The sequence below is a fragment of the Schistocerca nitens genome, chromosome 1 (genome assembly GCF_023898315.1).
Source record: "Schistocerca nitens isolate TAMUIC-IGC-003100 chromosome 1, iqSchNite1.1, whole genome shotgun sequence".
NCBI classification, from domain to species: Eukaryota; Metazoa; Arthropoda; class Insecta; order Orthoptera; family Acrididae; genus Schistocerca; species Schistocerca nitens.
The window spans coordinates 494940551-494962424 of NC_064614.1; the positions used below are offsets into that span (position 1 = coordinate 494940551).

General features: G+C 41.2%; 1 protein-coding gene and 1 long non-coding RNA gene across 2 annotated transcripts in view; one reads left to right on the top strand and one right to left on the bottom strand.

The window, feature by feature from the left end:
* LOC126252695 (uncharacterized) overlaps positions 1-3521 on the top strand; it is a 30678-nt gene extending 27157 nt beyond the window's left edge. The window contains exon 3 of the long non-coding RNA XR_007545850.1: positions 3381-3521. This is a non-coding gene — a long non-coding RNA (uncharacterized LOC126252695). The remainder of the gene's footprint in view (positions 1-3380) is intronic.
* Positions 1625-21874, bottom strand: part of LOC126252684 (zinc finger protein 543-like) — a 52479-nt gene continuing 32229 nt past the window's right edge. Inside the window, exon 10 of the mRNA XM_049953591.1 lies at positions 1625-5015. Coding sequence (XP_049809548.1) covers positions 4665-5015 — 351 coding nt within the window. The 3' untranslated portion in view covers positions 1625-4664. The remainder of the gene's footprint in view (positions 5016-21874) is intronic.

A 21874-nucleotide genomic window follows, 5' to 3' on the forward strand; every position in this document is an offset into this window, starting at 1 on the left:
CAAGATGAAGATTATTGTGTTAAGAAAAAGGGAAATACTTTCTTTTAATTAAATTTCAATACAGTAAAGATATCCTGCAGCAATATTTTATTTTAATGCGATAACACGACATACAATTCCTGAGATTATGTTTTTTTTTTTTTTTTTTTAATTCTTTTGTCAGTATGAACACTCCACGTAGATCTCAGTTTTAACATATGATAAAAGTGCCTCACCCAATCCTATATTAGCAAGGTGATGAGTCGCACACTGTTGAATAATCAGAGTTCAGGGAATTATTTTACGAAAGTATAAATTCAGGTCCCACATGTTATCCGTGTGTCCACTCCCCCAAATAAGTGCTCTATTCACGCTCTTGCTGGGCGTAAATATCAGTAAAGTTAAGTGGTAAAATCTTACATTCACTGAATACACCGTAAGTATACTTACGACGGTGTACAGACCTGAGCGGTAATGGCACAGTTGGCCACTGGGAATGATGGGAATTAGTATGTACATGATTTGGTTAAGCCGACTTTCATGTGGATGGATTCGTCAATAAACAAAATTGATGCATTTGGGTAACTGAGAACCCGTTTTTTGCAATTAAGAAGTCTCTTCACCCTCAATGTCCAGTCATGGAATATTCTGTGTGATATTCCTTGATGGCACGGTGACTACTAAACTGTATGTGAAGGTTTTGGAAATGATTCCATCTCCATTATCCAAAGTGGTCCCAATTTCAACAAGATGTGGTTCATGCAAGACGGAGCTCGACCCCATTGAAGCAGGAGAGTGTTTGATATCCTGGAGAAGCACTTTGGGGACCACATTCTGGCTCTGGGGTACCCAGAGGTCTTTGGCATGGTCCTCGATTGACCACCATATCCTTTGGATCTGAACGCATGCAACTCCTTTTTGTGGGGCTATATTAAAGACAAGGTGTACAGCAATAACCCCAAAACTGTTGCTGAAGTGAAAACAGCCGTTCAGGAGGTCATCGACAGCATCGATGTCCTAACACATCAGTGCGTCATGCAGAATTTTGCTATTGATCTGCACCATATCATCGCCAATGACGGCAGGCATATTGAACATGTCATAACTTACATCTGAATATCTGCAGTGATGTTTACATGTTGAATAAAGTTTGTGCATGCCGAAGTTTGTAACTAATTTATGTTCTTTTTCATATAGTTCAATAATTGTCACCTTGTATTAACAATGCCAAAACTGTTTTAAAGTGCATAATCTTCACAAGGAAGATTAGAACTAAGCATACCACTGACATCATCATCACTAGAGATGGTGTGCAAAGGAACTATCCTGGCATTTACCTTAATCAACTTCATAAAACCTTAGATAAATTACACCTACCTGGTACCTGATGCAGAAACACAACTTCATTATTCACAGGACTCTGATTCAAATATACTTGTATACATACATTATTGTGAATTGCTCCTATAAAGCTGTATACACTGATAAAAAAATTAGGGGATCAGATAATATATCGTACATTAGAGGATACAGTTTCAGAAACAATATGATGTATTGGAATATACAGTTGCAAGGGATGTCTAATGATTGTCCAATTAGTTCTGGATGAGAATGAAATGGTGATTAAATTATTTCACATCTAAAATTTCAAAAAAATATAAAGCACTTTATTTCACACATTTAAAAATCCTGTGATGAACTGATACCAGACTTATGAGTATTATATTCACAGAATATAAGTATGTCCTTTCTTGATAGCCTGAGCTATTGTAAGGCAAACAATGACCACATCATTACATAAATAAATGTAACATATCAAATGTTCTGCTGATTTCTATGCCTTCATAATACTTGCAGCTTCTGCAAAATGCAATTACCCAATATGTAATACTATCTTCAATGGTAAAATTTAGAATTTTCCAAACTTTGAAGATACAGTTACATGAGATTATTAAAAGAAATTAATGAGTTCATCAATGAGATGAAGATAAAATAACAATTTATAACTAAGGATACATACAAATGATATAAGTCCTTTTGACATTTTCTGTAGAAAATACTACACCTTATTAATATCTTGAAACTATGTTTTCATCTCATCAGAATATCAAATTAAAAAATAGAGCAAGTTTTTTGCAGAAAACTACAATTACTTGAATGTCTAATACTAACAGAAAGACAAACAGTTAAATTATTACAGCCCTGAAACACATTTCTGGGCCATATACATTATTAATGGATGTACACATTATTTCAGGCAGTTAAAAATGAAGAAAACGAAGAACTGTAAAGCTCTTAATTTCTTGTCAATATGTGGCAGTCTCACACAATGAAAGCTTCTTGTTAAAACAACTACTGCACTCACTTGGTGTACTGTAAGCAATTGATATCGATTATAGCAATCTTTGCTACTATATGGTCACTTAGAATCTTGACAGAGCATGACCAATATTAGATGAGTTGAATTAGTTAGCAAGTAAAACATTCTATTTCCCAGACATCAGCAGATCACCAGTTACACACAAAATGGAACTTCAATCAGTGGAGCAGTAAACAAAGAAAGTAGCAGTGAAATGTCAGTCACTCTCAAAAATCTAATACCTATGAAGTTAAAGACAAGTGGCACTGAGAGACATTGACAAATTAGATATAATGGGAGGGAAGGCTTGGAAAAGAAAATGACATGCAAGGACAACAAAAGATAAATGAAGATACAAGTAAATTCAATAACAAAGGAAGACCACCCACATTAGTTTGTTTACAACTTATTAAATCTCCTGGTGAGGATTTGGAATCATCTTCAGCCCATTATCTTATAATTGCAAAATCTTTTCCTGTACAATTTCATCCACTACATACTTTAGCTGCATCACATTTATAAACTATTCCAACAAAACTAAGAAACAAATGGTTGACATGCAACCCCTCTATCTTTTTCTGTTGGTATGGCAACCACAACTGATTGATATTAACTGGAGATTCTATCTTTTATAGCTTCTTTTTCATTCCCAACTGCTCTCTCCTTCTCCCAGCAAGCAAATCTGTTTCTCTGTCCCTTTCCATCCTCTAATTTTTTTATTTTCCCTTCTACATATTTTATTTTGCCTTTTTCTTCCAGTCTCTCTTTCTCTCCTAAAGTTTACATTTTAGTCTAGTGTTTTCAGTTCTTGCACTCTCTGCCCGACTTTGACTCTCCTGAGATTCTTTGTATGATATACCTGTGTCATCTGTACTACCCCTTTCACCATTTGTAATGTTTTTGGTGTTTGAATATAATCTGTTGTTGACATTTCAAGTATATTCCCTGACATGCTGCAGCATTCTTAACCTGAAATTTTCATTAGCTTTACTAATTTAGCTTCTTAAAAGCTTCATTTCCTTCATATCCTATCCTTTTCTAGATGAGAGGACCTTGCGAATGTCCAGTGATATGCTGCTGCCTGGAAAAAAAGGGGTGGATAGACAGAAAATTGGAAGAAACATCTGAATCAATGCTGGCACCAATAAAATCATCAAGTTTCCATGATCTGAATCAACAAGTTTATCAGTAGCTATGTTCATTACCTGTCTTAATGACAAATTAAAAACATCCAATGAAACAATAAAAACTACAAACAATGATTATAATGCAAATCAATCATTAATACAACAATCTTTCAATATTAACTTTGATAATCTTCATAACACATATTCGTTTAGAAGATATCCGACTTTGTCAAAAAGTGGAAAATGTGTTGAATACTTTATGAAAGTACATGGTAATACTGCAATACTGAAAATGTGAGAACAGACCAGCTGCAATATTGTTTGTGAATCCCGCTTGCATGTATAAATATCTTTACATCATCATTCCAAAATATGTAAATTAAGAAATTAAATAGTTGTCTCTAGGCTTCTACTGAGACAGCAGATGAAATCACTCAAATGGCAACCTATACACATGATCTGCTTAGGGCTATCAACACCACAAGCCAGCATCTCACATAAGGTTGCAATACTGCTTGATTCCCAACTATGTGACTATTTATCAGCAACATAAAGGTGGGTAGTTTCTTTTCATTATACTTCTGCCTCACAATGATGAGAGACAGAAAAGTTACAAAAATGGTTTTTAATACACATTGTGCAGCAACATAGTTACTTAAGAGAAGACAATCCTTATCATCAAAACAATACATCACATGGGCAAGCACTGTAATAGATTAAGCAATACATTGATATCTTGTGATAAAAACTTTGTAATCTTTTAACACATAGTGCTAAACTCTTGAAAGTACAATCTAAATGGTTACTGTTTATAATACGATTTTATGTTTTTGTAAAAGATTACAAAACACACTAACATTTAATCAAAAGCATTCATGGTTTGGTGATGAGTACTTAAAAAAAATCCAAAAATTACTGTGAAAATGCGATAAAAATACATTTTCTCAATTTGTTCCCATCATTTCCACTAAGAGTTATACAACTGTTAGTATATTGCCTATATATTCTGGCACAGTAAAAATGCATGGAACATATTCCACATTTCATCCTTTTCACCAAAGCACAACATGTTGCAAATGTTACTACAGAAGGCCTTCCTTCAGTAACAGTGTTGTTTTTCCATACTCTCAAGACAATTACGAAAATAGGGGTTTCACAAAATGAGAAGAAACTTCACAGAGCTACCTGAACTAGCACTATCACAGAGGCATTATGTGATGGGGATGGTGTTGATGGTGGTGGGACTGTGTATGCATAGCAATATGCATATGCTCTGGATGGTAGATTTGCAGTTGTGGTGGAGTTGGTTGTGAATGGTGTGGCTGTAGAGCAGACTGGTGGTACAGTGTTTCCGTAATTACTGGTAACTGAGTTACTCCCAACTGTTGCTGTTGCTGCTGCTGCTGCAGGGATGGCGGTGGCGGTGGGGGAGGTGGTGGTGGTGGCGGTGCTGGTGGAGGCTGGCACACAGCAACATGAAGAGAGCCTGATTGTAGCTGCTGTTGCTGTGGCTGAACTTGTTGCTGAGATTGCTGTTGTTGAATCAAATGCTGCAAAACAATATTTACAGTTTTGTTTACTAACATTTTTTTACCAGCATTAAAATATTAAGCCTGCCATTCTAGTAATTTTATTGGAATTACATTGACAGGTGACAACCCACCACAAATCAACACAAATTTAATAATCACTATTATGCTTCACTGCATGTCAACTAAAATGGAATCTGATGAGATACATTACTGAACGTAATTTATGAATTGTATGGAGAGCAATATTAGGTATGATATACGAACTACCATATTTTTAAAATATACTATAAATTATATCTACTATTCTAACAATATGGGCCCTTGTTCTAGGTTTTATACCAATTCATTAGATTTTATGTAAAAAATCTATAGAAAAAGAAACCTGCATTGATGAGAGGAAAGGAAGGCAGAAAATAATTTATCAGCCCTAGCAATACCAACACCTTTACCATAATGTATTACCAACAAGGGGAGTGCGGGTGTGCTACTGTACGACAAACATCAAAGCAATAAAAAATGCAAATTTTGTTAATTGTTGTTGACTTTTATTGACAACACACTTGTTAAACAGATACTGATGCTTAATAGCATTCAGAACCTGAAGATACTGAATACGAGATTTTTCAACTACAGGTTTTTATAACAATGAAAACAATCAATTATTGACAAAATTATCTAATTAGATAGATAAAAAATCTACTCACCAAGCAGCAGCAGAACACACACACACACACAAAAGGCAGTTGTAATTGGCAAGCTTCCAGAGCCAGTGGCTTCTTGTTCAGGCAGAAGGGTTGAAGGAGAAGAAAGAAGGGTGAAGGAAAAGGACTGGAGAGGTCTAGGAAAAGTGGTAGATTTTGGGAAATTCATTCACAACTGCTGGTCGTGGGAGACTTACCACATGGGATGAGAAGGAAAGACTGATTGTTGGGGACTGCATTGGACGAGATTTGAAAACCTGAGAGCTTAAAAGGTGGAAGACAGAGTAATATGCAGACAAAGATTACTGCTTAAACACCATGCATGAGTTGATAAGACTGAAAAGCTAAGTGCATTGTACATAACAGAGGTGGGACAGGGGGGTGAAAAATAGGCTGGAAAGACAATGAAAGATGTAGAAAACCAAAATGGAGTGAAGCAAAGAGTAGTTACAATGCAGAAATGCTGAGATGGAAGAAATTAATTAATTTGCCTTAATTTACATAAATTTCTTCCATCTCAGCATTTCTTCATTGTAACTACTCTTCGCTTCACTCTGTTTTCGTTTTCTACATCCTTTATTGTCCTTTCCATCTATTTTTCACTGCCCTCTTCCCACATCTGTACGTACAATGCACTTAGTATTTCACTCTTATTAACTCATGCATGATGTTTAAGAGTAATCTCTGTCTGCATATTATCCTGTCTTCCACCAAGCTCTCAGACTTTCAAATCTCGTCCGATGCAATCCTCAACGATTAGTCTTTCCTTTTCGCAGGAAGCGGTTACTAGGGTAGCGGAGTATGTGTGGCACACACATGGGGCTTTTTTAGCTTAGAGAATCCCTCCCTTGGGATCAAAGACGGTTTGCATGTTAAATAAGCCACAGTGACCTCAGAGAATCTCAGCCCTTGCAGATCAGAGATAGAAAAGATTAATATGATTTTAGTAAACTGCAGGAGCATCCAAGGAAAAGTCCCAGAATTAGTATCACTTACTGAAGGTTATATTGCACAAATAGTATTGAGAACAGAAAGCTGGTTGAAACCAGGAGTCTATGACAACAAAATCCTAAGTTCAGATTGGAATGTTTATCGTAAGGATAGGTTAGTCACCAATGGTGGTGGTATGTTTATTGCAGTATAAAATTCACAAAATCTAGCGAGGTTATCACGGATTCCGAAAATGAATTAATATGGGTGAAACTGAGTATCAAAGAGTGGTAAAAAATGATGATCAGACCATCCGGATCAGGATCTGTAGTTGTAGAGCACTTCAGACAGAACTTGTAGAATATCATTAGTAATTTGCCTGATCACGCCGTTGCAATAGGGGGTGACTTCACCTTACCACTTATAGATTGGGAGTGTTATGCCATCAAAACTGGTGCCAGAGACAGGGATTTGTGTTTCACTGTTCTGGATGTCTTGTCCAAAAATTACCTTCAGCAGATAGTTGGAGAACCAACTAATGAGGATAACGTCTTAGACCCCCTGGCAACAAACACACCTGAACGTATCGGATCAGTTGTAGAGGAAGGTATCAGGGATTATCAGGCTGTGACAGCATCTACGACATTGGATCCTACAAGGAATGTTAATAAAGGTAGGAAGATACATTTGCTCAGCAAGGGTGACAGGATACAAATTTCAAACTATCTCAGCAGTCAGCATCAAATATTCAGTGATGAGGAAGAAGATGTGGAGAACAAATGGAAAAAATTCAAAAGAATTGTTCAATATGGCCTAGACAAGTATGTTCTGAGTAAGGTTTTAAGGGATGGGAAAGATCCACCATGGTTTAATAGCTGCGTTAGAAAAGTGCTATGTAAACAAAGAGCACTTCCTCTCAGATTCAAGAGAAGTAAAACCTAGCTTACAAACAAAAGCTGAACAAAGTGAAAATGGGTATAAGGAGAGCAATGAGAGAAGCATTCACGATTTTGAAAGTAAGACATTGTTAACCGACCTGAGTAAAAATCCTAAGAGATTCTGGTCGTACGTAAAATCAGTAAGTGGGTCAAAATCATCTATTCATTCTCTCAGTGCCCACACCGGCACTGAAATGGAATATAACAGAGAGAAGACCGAAATATTGAATTCGGTCTTCCAAAGTTGTTTCACTGCAGAAGACTGTAAAACTGTCCCTCCTTTCAATTGTCGTATGAATGTCGAAATGGCAGATATTGAAATAACCAATCGCGGAATTGAAAAGCAGCTAAATTGCTTAGTACTGGAAAGGTGTCAGGACCAGATGAAATACCTATAAGATTATATAAAGATTATTTGAAAGAACTTGCTCCCCTTCTTGCAGTAATTTATCACAGACCACTTGAGCAATGAAATGTACCTAATGACTGGAAAAAAGTGCAGGTCATTCCCATTTTCAAGAAAGGCCAGATCCACACAATTATAGACCTATATTGTTGATGTCAATCTGTTGTAGAATTATGGAACAAGTTTTATGCTCAAGAATTATGACTTTTTGGAAAATGGACATCTCCTCTATAAAAATCAACATGGATTCTGCAAACAGAAACCCTGTGAAACTCAGCTTGCTCTGTTCCTCCATGAGACCCACAGTGCAATGGACAATGGTGCTCAGGTTGATGTTGTGTTCCTTGATTTCAGTAAGGCATTTGACACACTGTCCCGCATTGCCATTTAATGAAAAAAAAGAGCTTACAGAGTATCGGGGCAGACTTACAATTGGATTCAAGACTTTCTTGCAGATAGATCTCAACATGTCACTCTTAATGGAACAAAATCGACAGGTACATAGGTAATACCCGAAGTACAACAGGGAAGTGTGATAGGACTGTTACTGTTTACAAAATATATAAATGATCTAGTAGAAAGCGTCAGACACTCTTTAAGGCTATTTGCAGATGACAGAGTTGTCTATACCAAAGTAGCAACACCAGAAGATAGTAAGAATTTGCAGAAAAACCTGCAGAGAATTGATGATTGGTGGAGGCTCTGGCAGTTGACCCTGAATGTAAATAAATGTAACATATTGCGCATACATAGGAAAAGATATCCACTACTGTACAGCTACACTATTGATGAAAAACAGCTGGAGACAGCATTTGCTGTAAAATATCTAGGCTTAACTATCCAGAATGACCTTAAGTGGAATGACCACATAAAACAGATAGTGGGAAAAGTAGACACCAGTATCACTGTCAGATTCATCGGAATAATCTTAAGGAAATGTAACTCATCCACAAAAGAAGTGGCTTATAAGATGCTTGTTTACCCAATTCTTGAGTATTGTTCCTCTATCTGGGATTCCTATCATGCAGGACTGATGGAGGAGATAGAAAAGTTCCAATGACCAGCGGCACGTTTTGTCATAGGACTGTTTAGCTGGTGAGAGAGAGTTACAGAAATGCTAAATGAACTCCGTTAGCACATGTTACAAGAGAGGTGTTGTGCATCACAGAGAGATTTAATATTGAAATTTTGGGACAGCACTTTTCAGAAGGAGTCAGACAACACTGTACTTCCTCCCACATACATATCGTGTATTGATCAGGAGGAGAAAATCCACGAAATTAGAGCCAGTACAGAGGGGCAGCACTTTTCAGGAGGAGCTGGAAAACATATTAATTCCCCCCCACATACATCTCATGTATTGACCACGAGGAGAAAATTTGAGAACTTACAGCCAGTACAGAGGCTTACAGACAATCATTCTTCCCACGTACTATTCGTGAGTGGAACACGGTTGGAGGTATCAGATACTGGTACCGAAAGTACCGTAGGCCACACACCATTAGGTGGCTTGTGGAGTATGATGTAGATGTACAGTAAGTCTCTCCTGACCAACAGTTCTGGTGACTTTCCCAAAATCTACCCCTTTTCCTGGACTTCTCCAGTCCTTCCCCTTCACCCCTTCTGCCTGAAGAAGGAGCCATGGGCTCAGAAAGCTTGCCAATTACAACTGCCTTGTGTGTGTGTGTGTGTGTGTGTGTGTGTGTGTGTTCTACTGCTGCTTGGTGGGTAGATTTTTTATCTATCCAATTCAATAATTTTGACTACAGTTTTTGGATTAAGTTTACCCCTGAAAAACTACAGCCTTTATCCCCCCCCCCCCCCAATCCTCTGAGGTGACACAGCTCTATCATATGGTTTAATGATGATGGCATCCTCTTGGTTAAAATATCTGGAGGTAAAATACTCCCCCATTCAGATCTCTGAACAGGGACTCCTCAGGGAGAGTGTCATCATCAGGACATCAGGAAAAATATGACTGGCATTCAATGGGTTGAAGTGTGGAATGTTAACAATGTAAATATGTTACAGAATTTAACAATGGAAATGGATAGGTTGAAGTTAAATATAATGGGAATTAGTAAAGTGTGGTGGCAGGATGAGCAGGACAAATATGGGTATTGCAAGAGCAATAATGAATAAGAAAACAAGACTGTGGATAAACTACTATGAACAATGTAGTGAATGCATTATTGTAACCAAGACAGACATGGAGCCCACACCCACCATAGTAGTACTAGTTTATAACCCAAGTAGCTCTGCAGATGCTGAAAGAATTGAGAGAATGTATGATGAGATAAACAAAATTATTCAGGTAGTTAAGGGAGATCAAAATTTCATTGTGATGGATTGCTACCCACCACATAGAGGAGGCACCGAGTCACAGATGACACAATAAAAAGATCACTGAACATCTAAGCTTTTGGACAAAAAAGACCCTTCTTCAAAAATAATAATAAAAAAACATACACACACACATTCACACAAGTACAACTCTCACACACATGGCCATTGTCTCTGGCCACTGTGGCCGAAACAGTGTGTGTGTGTGTGTGTGTGTGTGTGTGTGTGTGTGTGTATGTATGTGTGTGTGTGTTCATTTCTATTTCTGAATACAGACTTTTTTGTTCAAAAGCTTAAATGTTTAATAGTGTCTTTACAGTGCTCACCTGCAACTCAGTGCCTCCTCTATGTGCTGAGTAGCAATCTATCGTTTTCATAACATTGTTTCTATCCAATCCTGGCATTTCCACTGTTTAACTGTGATGGAAGACTGAAATTCGGTAGTAGGAAAAGGATGAGAAGGAAAAATAGTGGGAGAACATGGACTGGGGGAAAGGATGAAAGGGGAAGCCCCTGGTAGAATTTTGCACAGAGCATAATTTAATCATCACTAATACTTGGTTTTTAAGAGACATGAAAGGAGGTTGTATACATGAAAGAGACTGAGGACACTGGAAGGTTTCAAACAGAGTATGTATTGGTAAGAGAAAGATTCTGAAACCAGATTTTAAACTATAAGACTTCAGGGGCAGATGGGGATTCTGACCCTAATTTATTGGTTGTGAACTGCAGATTGAAATTCAAGAAATTGCAAAAAGGTAATAAACTAAGAAGATAAGACTTGGGATTAATTGAAAGAACCAGAGGTTGTTGAGAATTTCACTGGGAGCTTTAGGCAACACTGGACGGAGTGAATTAAAGGGAATATAATAGAAGACAAATAGGTAACTTTGAAAGAAGAAACAGAGACTGCAGCAGAGGATCACAAGGTAAAAAGACAAAGCTCAGTGAAAATCTTTGAACAGCACAAGAGATACTGATTTAACTGATGAAAGAAGAAAATATGAAAATGGAGCAAATGAAGCACGCAACAGAGAATACACACATCTAAAAAAGTGAGAATGACAGAAAGTGCAAAATGGCTAAACAAGAACACTAGAGGACAAATTCAAGGCTGCAGAAGCACGCATAACTAGGGGAAAGATGGATGCCACTATACAAAAATTAGAGAGATCTTTGGAGAAAAGAGAAACTATTAGTTTCATAAGCCATGTTGGCAAAAACTGACACAAATTATTTACAGAAAAATGGAAAAAAATTGACAGAATTCAATCTTGGGGAAGATCAGTTTGAATTCCAGAGAAATGTAGGAATGTTTGTGGGAAAACAGACCCTATGATTTATCCTAGAATATAGGCTGAAGACAGATTTATAAAAAGCTTTTGACAATGTTAACTGGAATACAGCAGGGATAACAAAAGGCTACTTACAATTTGTACAGAAAGCAGGCTGCAGTTGTGTGAAAGGACATTAAAAGAAAGCAGTAGTTGCAAAGGGTTGTAGCCTATCCTCAATATTATTCAATCTGCATGTTGAGCAAGTTTGGAAGGAAACTTAAGACAAATCTGGGAATCAAAATTCATGAAGTAGAAATAAAAACCTTGAGGTTTGCTGATGACATTGCAACTCTGTCAGAGACAACAAAGCACTCGGAAGAACAGTGGGGTGGAATGTATAATGTCTTAAAAAGATGTAATATGATCAGCTTCAAAAGAAGTAAAACAAGGGTCATGGAATGTAATCGATTTAGACAAAGCAATGTTGCGGGAATTAGATTAGGAAATAAGACACTAAAAGAAGCAGGTTTGCTATCTTAGCAGCAAAATAACTGATGGTAATTGAAGCATAGAAGATGTAAGACTGGCAACAGCTAGAAAAGCATTTCTGACAAAGAGAAATCTGTTAACATCTATCAATCCAAGTGTTAGGAAGTCTTTTCTGAAGCTATTTGTTTGGAATGAAGCCTTATATGGCAGTGAAATATGAATGACAAGCAGTTCCGGCAAAAAGAGAATAGAAGCCATTGAAATGTGCTAAAATGCTGAGATTAGATGGGCAGATTGAACAATAAATAATGAGGTACTTAATTGAATTGGGGGGGGGGGTGAAGATTTATGGCAAAATTTGACTAAAAGAAGGGATTGGTTGACTGGACACATCCAAGGCATCAAAGAATTGTCAATTTGGTAATGGAAGTGTAGCGACTCTCATCCTCTTGCTGCAGTGTCGCGCTGGGTAGTGCGACTGGTGTCAAACTGTTTTCACGCCAGCCACTAGAGGCACTGTTTTATTTCCTTAGTAATGTGTGTATTCTTAGTCCTGTGATCTATTGTTTTTCAGAGATATATGCCTGTCCAGTTACTTGATTTTGGATGTAACAACACACTGATTCATCCTTGTATCTCAAGGAAGTGTCTAAATGTTCGAAAATGTCTCCGAGTTGCTACATCTTAATACTACCCATTGCTGTGCACTGCAATAAAGTTTTGTTCATTCCTTGGTCAAGAGTCAGGCTAGAGCTCAACATGACAAATTTAAAGGTTGGACAGTGGAAAAACAGCCAGACTGACAAATCGGTGACACTGCTGTGATCTAGCCTGCACTACAGCTCAGGAAGAACTCAAGCTACTAGCTAACCAAGATTTCTACCATGACTGATTGCTGTGGCCTACTGGCCACACATCCCATGCTGTGGTTTGTGCAAGTGGAGGCCTTTTTTCTTCCTGCCACAATGACAAAAGATTCCACAAAGTTTGCAATTGTGGTGAGTCATTATTATGCAGCAGGGACTGAAAATGTGATAACTAGGCTATCTACAACTAACTCCTATGAGAAGCTGAACACGGAATTAATTCATACTCTCAGCATCTCAAGAAGAGGATAACAAGCAAGTTTTAGCACAGGAGGATATTGATGACCGGAAGCCATTGCAGCATCTATGGCACTTGAGGAGCAAGGTCCAGAATGGCACCATACCTGACAACTTGCCACATGCATTACGGAGTAGTCACAGGCGATCACAAATAAAGGAAATTATAGAATAACAAACTGAGGTGCCTCAGGATGCAGTGGCTGACTTAGCCGAAAAGATAATGGGTGTGCTGACACCCACCTTGATAAGTGCAGTGTAGCACCATATCATCAACGATAGTAACGTGTGGACTGTGACTATCTTGCAGCCAAGGCTGATGTGCTCACTAAACAGATCAGTGTAGCAGCGACAAAAACTGCTACCACAAGAGATCAAGAAGCCACTCTTCCACAACCTTTTCATCTTCTGAAGCATATCAATTAGGTATACAAATGTACCATGCTCTACCAGTGGCCATCAGGTTTAAGCACATCATCTGATAACCGAGCACAATCATAGTACCCATTTATAATGGGGTCAGAAGTCAGATCAGAAATATTTTGGGGATACTGTACCAGACTTAAGCATATTTCCCTTAACCCTATTACACAGCAAACAAGCATCAACCTTATTCTGCCTTACCACAGCAAACAACTCTTCCATACAGATGGAATGCAGCAAATGGAATTAGATCTGGGGTTGCATAATATCTTTGCATGGTATTTCACGATTGCAGATACGACAGAGTCCATCGTGGAGCCAATTTCTCAGCGTACTATTACCTGCTGCCTGAGATAGTGAAAGTGCAAATTGCTGACAGCATCACAGGCCTGGCAGTATCACTGGCCTGACAGTATCACTGGCCTGACAGCATCACTGGCCTGACAGCATCAAGATTCCAATGCAGTGCAGCAATGCACACGGCCATTGTCATGCAAGCAGCTAGTGGCAAGCCTGCGGACCCATTGCTGCGATTTCCAGCCCTGATGCAACCACCTGGAGCACTGAAAAGGTACATCACAACACAGTTCATCGTATTAAAACCACTGATGGACTGCCTGTCCCATTTAAACCTAGATATCTAGCACCCGACCGCTTAGCCATTGTGAAGGCAGAATTTAACACTATGCTTAGGGAAGGAATTATTCATCCATCCTGTAGTCCATAGTCATCTCTCTAGCCACTTGTATCAAAGAAGTGTGGTGCATGGTGTCCTTGTGGGGCTATTGTGCACTCGATGCTTGAACAGTACCAAATCATTAACCAGTGTCTTTATTACGGGATTGTAATTACACATTATGTGGTGCAACAATTTTCAGTGTCCTTGATTGTGCTAAGGTGTTTACTCAGATACCAGTGGTGTAAAAAGATATACTGAAGACAGCCATCATCACATCATCTGGGTTATTTGGGAGCCTTTTCATGACATTTGACCTACAGAACGCTGCACAATCATGGCAATGATTCATCAGTTCAGTCTTCCTTTCTGTGTCGCATATTTGGATGACACACTCAGCCGAGCACCACAGATGGCACTTAACAGAAGTTCTCAAGCATTTAGAATTTTATGGTGCAGAGCTGAACACTGCAAAGCATGTATTTGGTCAGTCAGATGTCAACTTCCTAGGGAACCTTACAAATTTCTCAACTGAATACTGCTAGAAAACTGTGCTGCTTCCTTGGCACATTCAACTTCTATCACTGATATCTGCCACACTTGACAGAGCTACACATATAATTTGAGGCAGCAAAACCGATGCAGCACTTCGCACTCATCCTGAACTGGATGCAGTCCTTGCACTAGTTGTTGATGTACACCCCTCACCATTTAGTTATTGATGGAATCCAAATAGTTATCAGTGCAGTGTTACAACAGTTCCATGATGGCACATGGCAGCTACTCTCTTTTTACTCTCACAAGCTGTCTCCTTCATAGCAAAAGAGGAGCACAAATGATAGAGAACTTCTTGCTATCTATGATGCTATGAAGTACTTTCGTCCACAACTAGAGGTCAGAAAGTTTACTATTTTTACAGATCTCAAAGTGCTCACTTATGCACACTTATGCATTCTGGCATAATGATAAAAGTTTTACAGTGATTAATTTGAGCTACGTAGGGTAATTGAAGTTAATGATACAATCTCAATTTCAAGAGGAGAGGAGTAACATGGAATACAGTGGAGGGGGAAAAGCTACACCAGGACAGAAATCAATGAGGAAGTTCTGACAGTGATGATGATTGTGGTGGTGGTGGTGGTGATGATGATGATGATGATGATGATGATGATGATAATACAATCTATATATTTACACTAGCTTGGTTTGTTTTGAATACTGCTTATCTGTATTTGGTGGGTATTCTGGAGTTGACTGTAGCTATGCAGTAAAGTGGAGATACGTACAAGACCATAAAGTAACAAAAATGTCATGGGCACTGCACATAAAAGAAACAGGCAGCTAAATAATCCTACTCCAAATTTTTCCTTTGCTTGAACAGCCCATAAATGAAGTATGGAGTAAAACACTGCCTCTGTTCAAAGTGCATTTCATTTCATTTCCTATGTACAATGCTTTCTGAATTTTGTAGCTTCATCTCTGGGTGTTACGTGACATTTCTACTTGTTATGGTTGTTTATATACACAAAATGTTTGGTTAGAACCTGAAAATGATGACTTGGGATTTTCATTCCAAAATTAATTTAAAATAATCCTATTTTGAATATCAGAAACGATATGCTAGAGTTAGGCAAAAAAATTATGTGCATGTGAATGTTCAGTTCCGGCATGATTGTGTACTCAGCCTTCGCACCTGAAGATGACTGCCAGATGGATTGCCAACATATCATGTAGTGAAGACAGTCATATCCAGCAGCATACCCATGAAGAGCATAAACATATAAGACGCCGGGAAAATCTATGGAGTCACAGTGTGCATCTTTGTTTACCAATGAGGCATCCACAAAATTATCACTTTTGTTATAGGTTATAATCCTAAACAATGAAATTAAATAACTGTCTCAAATGTGATTAATTCCTAACATTTCAAGTAACATGTGTCTTTTGAAAACATTTCGTTCTTATGCATTATGTGTTTTTCAAACATATTAACCATATCTACTTTTTTCTTTAGTAAAAGGTAAAGCCTCTGGCACAAGCCAGAGACAGGGCTAAGGCCTGACTGCAGGTAGAGTGCAGCATTTCCTTGCAATGGTTGGTTGGTTGGTTGGTTCGTTGATTGGTTGGTTTAAAAGGGGAGGGGGGGGGGGGGAGGGGACCTAACCGCGAGGTCATCAGTCCCTTGTTCCCAGCAGAACAATTACCCAAGAGAAAGAAGAAAACAAAGAAGATGTATGGCGCATAACAGGAGAAAGGAAGAACGACAACAAACACTACAATGAACAAAACAGGACAAGAAAACCACAGACACACGCAAGAAAGAGGGAGAGGAGATTAAAAACAAGAAAGCAGATTACCATGGCTGGCTGACCATGACAATAAAAAAGGAGAAGCCAGCCCCTCTGCAACACATTAAAACTTCTACCCTAAAAGTCCTAGGGTGGGGGACAAAGAGGGACAAACGACATGTACTAAAACTCAGATCAAATGACAAAACCGACCCTCGTGAATAAAATGTAAAAGTAAAGCTGCTATTGAGGCACTGGTGCCCAACATCGAAGGTAGGGTGCTGGGAAAGTTAAAAGTCTGCTGCACAGCGGCTAGAAGTGGGCAGTCTAGCAAGAGGCGGACCACTGTCATTTGGGAGCCACAGCGACACTGAGGTGGGTCCTCGTGACGGAGGAGGTAACCAGATGTGAGACACGTATGGCCAAAGCAGAGTCGACAAAGGACAACTGATTCCCTGTGAGGATCCCGCAGGGAAGACTTCCGCACATTCGCAGTCTCCTTAATGACACACAGTTTGTTGTGCGTACTGTTATGCCACTCAATCTCCCAAAGCTGAAAAACCTTGCGGCTTGAGACAGAATGCAGGTCAGTTTCAGAGATGCCCATCTCCACGAGTGGTTTCCGCGTAGCCTGTTTAGTCAGCCTATTAGCAAGTTCATTGCCTGGAATTCCGACGTGTCCTGGGGTCCACGCAAACACCACAGTAAGACTGGACGATTCCAGGGCAGAGATGGACTCCTGGATGTTCATTACCAAAGGATGGCAAGGGTAGCACTGGTCAATAGCTTGTAAGTTGCTCAGGGAGTCAAAACAGAGAAGAAACGACTCACTAGAACAGGAACGGATGTACTGAAGTACACGGGATACAGCCACAAGCTCTGCAGTGAACACACTGCAGCCAGCGGGCAAGGAATGCTGTTCAGTATGACCTCTGTGGACATAGGCGAAGCCAACATTACCATCAGCCATCGAGTCATCAGTGTAAACAACTTCAGAGCCCCAGAACGTGTCAAGAATCTAAAGGAAGTGACAGCGGAGAGCGGTAGGTTAACAGAGTCCTTAGGGCCATGCAAAAGGTCCAGACGAAACTTCGGCTGAGGTGTACACCATGGAGGCGTACGTGAATGGACCTCAAGTAGAGGTGGTAACTGTAACCCAGACTCCCACAGTCAGGGCGGGACTGAACAAGGGCTCTGTAGAGCTGCAGCAGTGTAGAGCGATCTGCACGCCAGTTGGTATTGCTCAGGCAGTGGAGAGCACTAAGGTGCTGCCAGCACTCCCACTTAAGCTGCTGAAGGTGAGGTAGCCAAGTCAACTGGGCATCAAAAACCAGTCTTAAGAATCGATACTTCTCCACTACAGTGAGTGGATTGTCATTAAGATAATTTTCGGGTTCTGGATGAACAGTGCGATGCCAACAGAAGTGCATGACACACAACTTCACGGCTGAACACTGGAAGCCGTGGGCCAGAGCCCATGACTGCACCTTGTGAATGGCTCCCTGTAAGCGCCACTCAGCAACACCAGTACTGGAGGAGCAATACGAAATGCAGAAGTCATCCGCGTAAAGAGAAGTGGAGACCGACGGCCCTACAGTTGCTGCTAGGTCATTGATGGCCACTAAAAATAGCGATACAGTCAATATGGAACCCTGCAGAACGCCATTCTCCTGAATGTGGGGGGAACTATGGGAGGCACCAACTTGGACATGGAAAATATGGAGCAACAGGAAATTCTGGATAAAAATCAGGAGTGGGCCTCGGAGACCCCCCCCCCCCCCCCCCCCATACAATGTAGCAAGGATATGACGTCGCCAGGTCATGTCATATGCTTATGTAAGTAATAAAAGACGGCAACCAGATGATGGCGTCTGGTAAAGGCTGTTTGGATGGCAGACTCAAGGGACACAAAATTATCAGTGGTAGAGCGACCCTGGCGGAAGCCACCCTGACATGGAGCTCGTAGGCCGCCGACACACCATACATTCCAGCAGCTTACAGAGAATGTTGATGAGGCTGATGGGCCGATAGCTATCCACATCAAGCAGATTTTTACCAGGTTTTAGCGCTGGAATGATGATGCTCTCCCGCCATTGCGATGGAAAGACACCATCGCACCAGATCCAGTTGAAGATGACAAGGAGATATCACTTGTAGTCAGGCGAGAGATGTTTAATCATCTGACTGTGGATCTGATCCGGCCCAGGGGCTGTGTTGGGGCAATGTGCAAGGGCGCTGAGGAGCTCCCATTCTGTAAATGGGGTGTTATAGGGTTCACTGTGGCGTGTAGTGAACAAGAGGACATTCCTTTCCATCCGCCGTTTGCGGGTGTGAAAGGCTGGGGAGTAGTTCTCCAACGCGGAGGCTCATGCATAATGCTCAGCAAAGTGCTTGGCAATTGCGTTTGCGTCGGTAGAGAGCACACCATTGATGTTAACGCCAAGGACACATGTTGGGGTCTGGTACCCAAAAAGAAGTCTGATCTTCATCCAAACTTGGGAAGGTGATGTATGGCACCCAATGGTCGACATGTACCTCTACCAACACTCCTGTTTCCGTCATTTTATAAGCAGGCAAATGCAGGTACAGAGCTGCTTAAAGGCTATTAGGTGCTCTAGGGAAGGGTGCAAATTATGTCATTGTAGAGCTCGCCAACGCTCTTTAATTACCTCAACGACTTCCGGCGACCACCAAGGGACTGTCTTTTGCCGGGGGCACCCTAGAGAAAGAGGGATCACGTTTTCCGCCACAGAAACTATTGTTGTAGTGACCTGCTCTATCACAACATCAATGGCACAACGTGGGGGAGATTCAACGGTGAAAGCAGAGGTGAAGGCTACCCAGTCTGCCTTGTTTAAAGCCCATATGGGTAGGCAGTTCAGGGGCATGATGCAGGGAGAGTGACAGGAAGATGGGGAAGTGGTCACTACCACACAGGTCAGACCTGGGTGGCAAATTGATAAATCAGTGGCTGAGTAACTACTATGAGCTACACTGAAATGTGTAGCGGCCCCAGTATTTAAGAGGCAGAGATCGAGTTGGGACAGTAAATTTTCGACATCTCTGCCATGGCCAGTAAACATGTTGCTACCCCACAAGGGGTTATGGGCATTAAAATCTCCCAAATGTAGGAAAGGTTTAGGGAGTTGATCAATCAGTGCAACCAATATGTTCAGGGGTACCGCACCCTCTAGAGAGAGATATATGTTGCAGACAGTTATTTCCTGCATCGTCCATATACTGACCACCACAGCTTCAAGAGGAGTTTGAAGGGGCACAGGTTCACTACATACCGAGTTCAGGACATAAACGCAAACTCCACCTGACGTTCTATTATGTTTGCTACGATTCTTGTAATATCCCCTGTAGCCGCGAAGGGCAGGGGTCCGCATTGCCGGGAACCAGGTTTCCTGGAGGGTAATGCAGAAAGCAGGTGTAAAGCTTAACAGTTGTCGTAGCTCAGCTAGGTGATGGAAAAACTGCCGCAATTCCACTGGAGGATGACGTGATCGTGAGACTGGGAAGGCATGAAACACTCAATGAGGTAGTCTACGCCTCAGGGTTACCTGCTGCCACTGACTTATTTCCTGAACAGGCTATATCCACATTGTGCCTGAGGATTTGGCGAGATCTAGGTCCTGAACAGATGCTAGAATCTTCACCTCATCCTCAGACGCAGAGCTTGTAGGTAGCGTCGTGTGGGTGCCACCGCAATTCCCTTGGTCTTTGGAGTCTTCTTTCTGGATTTCTCTCGCTGATCCTTGGGTTTCTCTGGCTGGGAGGGCTTCACTGATTCAGTTTCCAGGACTAAGGATAACAGTGAAGCCCTATGACCAGCTGCTTTTGGGCACTTCAGCCACTGGCGGGTGTCATCTTTCCCACTAGCAGAAACCTGGGAAGGGCTTCACTGATTCAGTTTCCAGGACTAAGGATGACAGTGAAGCCCCATGACCAGCTGCTTTTGGGCACTTCAGCCACTGGCGGGTGTCATCTTTCCCACTAGCAGAAACCTGGGAGGGGAGTGATCCAAGGGACCCCTTGCTAGCGAGAGGAGCCAAAGAAGACTTATGCTTCTCCAGCTGAGAAGTGGGGACTGGTGTCCCTGATGGTTGGAGGGACACTGCTCCCAAGGTAAGTGGTGCAGGAGCAACAGGGAGGGAAATGCCCCCCCCCCCCCCACCACCATCAAGGGGGCAGGTGTAGTCTTCTGGCTCCAAGAGCCCACTGGAACTCGAGGAACTGATGGGGCTACAACTGTTCTCGAAGCAGCGGCATAAGAGGAGGTCATAGCCACATGATGTAGGTGCTCAAATTTCCTCTTGGCCTCAGTGTAGGTCAGTCGGTGCTGGGTCTTGTATTTCATGATTTTCCTTTCTTGCTGTAAAATCCTGCAGTCTGCTGAGCAAGGTGAATGATGCTCTCTGCAGTTGACACAGATAGGACGTGGGGAACATGGAGTATTGGGATGGAATGGACGTCCACAATCTCAACATGTGATGCTGGAAGTACAGTGGGAAGACGTATGGCTGAACTTCCAGCACTTAAAAATACAGCATGGGGGGAGAGATATATGGCTTGCAATCACAGCGGTAGACCATCACCTTGACTTTCTCAGGTAATGTGTCACCCTCATAGGCCAAGATGAAGGCACCAGTGGCAACCTGATTATCCCTTGGACCCCGATGAACACGACGGATGAAATGAACTCCTCATCACTGTAAGTTGGCGCGCAGCTCGTCGTCAGACTGCAAAAGGAGGTACCTGTGGAATACAATATCCTGGACCACATTTAAGCTCTAATGAGGCATGATGGTAACGGAAACATCCCCCAGTTTGTCACAAGTGAGTTATGCCCATGACTGGGCAGAGGATGCCATTTTTATCAAGACTGACCCTGACAGCATTTTGGACAAGCTCTTCACCTCCCAAACTTGTCCTCTAAATGCTCCACAAAAAACTGAGGCTTCATTGAGACAAAGGAGCCCCATCAGCTCTCGTACATATGAGGTACTGGGGCGAATAAGGTTTGCTACCATCGTTAGCCTGGCATTCCTACCATGGTGTGCCATGGAGGGGAACAATTTAGGATCACACTTCCTTGCATTGTACTGAGACTTGGAATGCTTAGAGACTGCTGACATTTGATCACCAGCTAGTGATGATGTGGTGCGCTTCATCGTGCATCATCTGCCCTCATACCACCCACTCTGACCACGGGCCCTCCCCATGGCTGCCACCCAGCCGCAGCAAAGGCCACCAGGCAGGATGACCATTGCGGGAGTCCTGATGCCCTAGGGTGACGG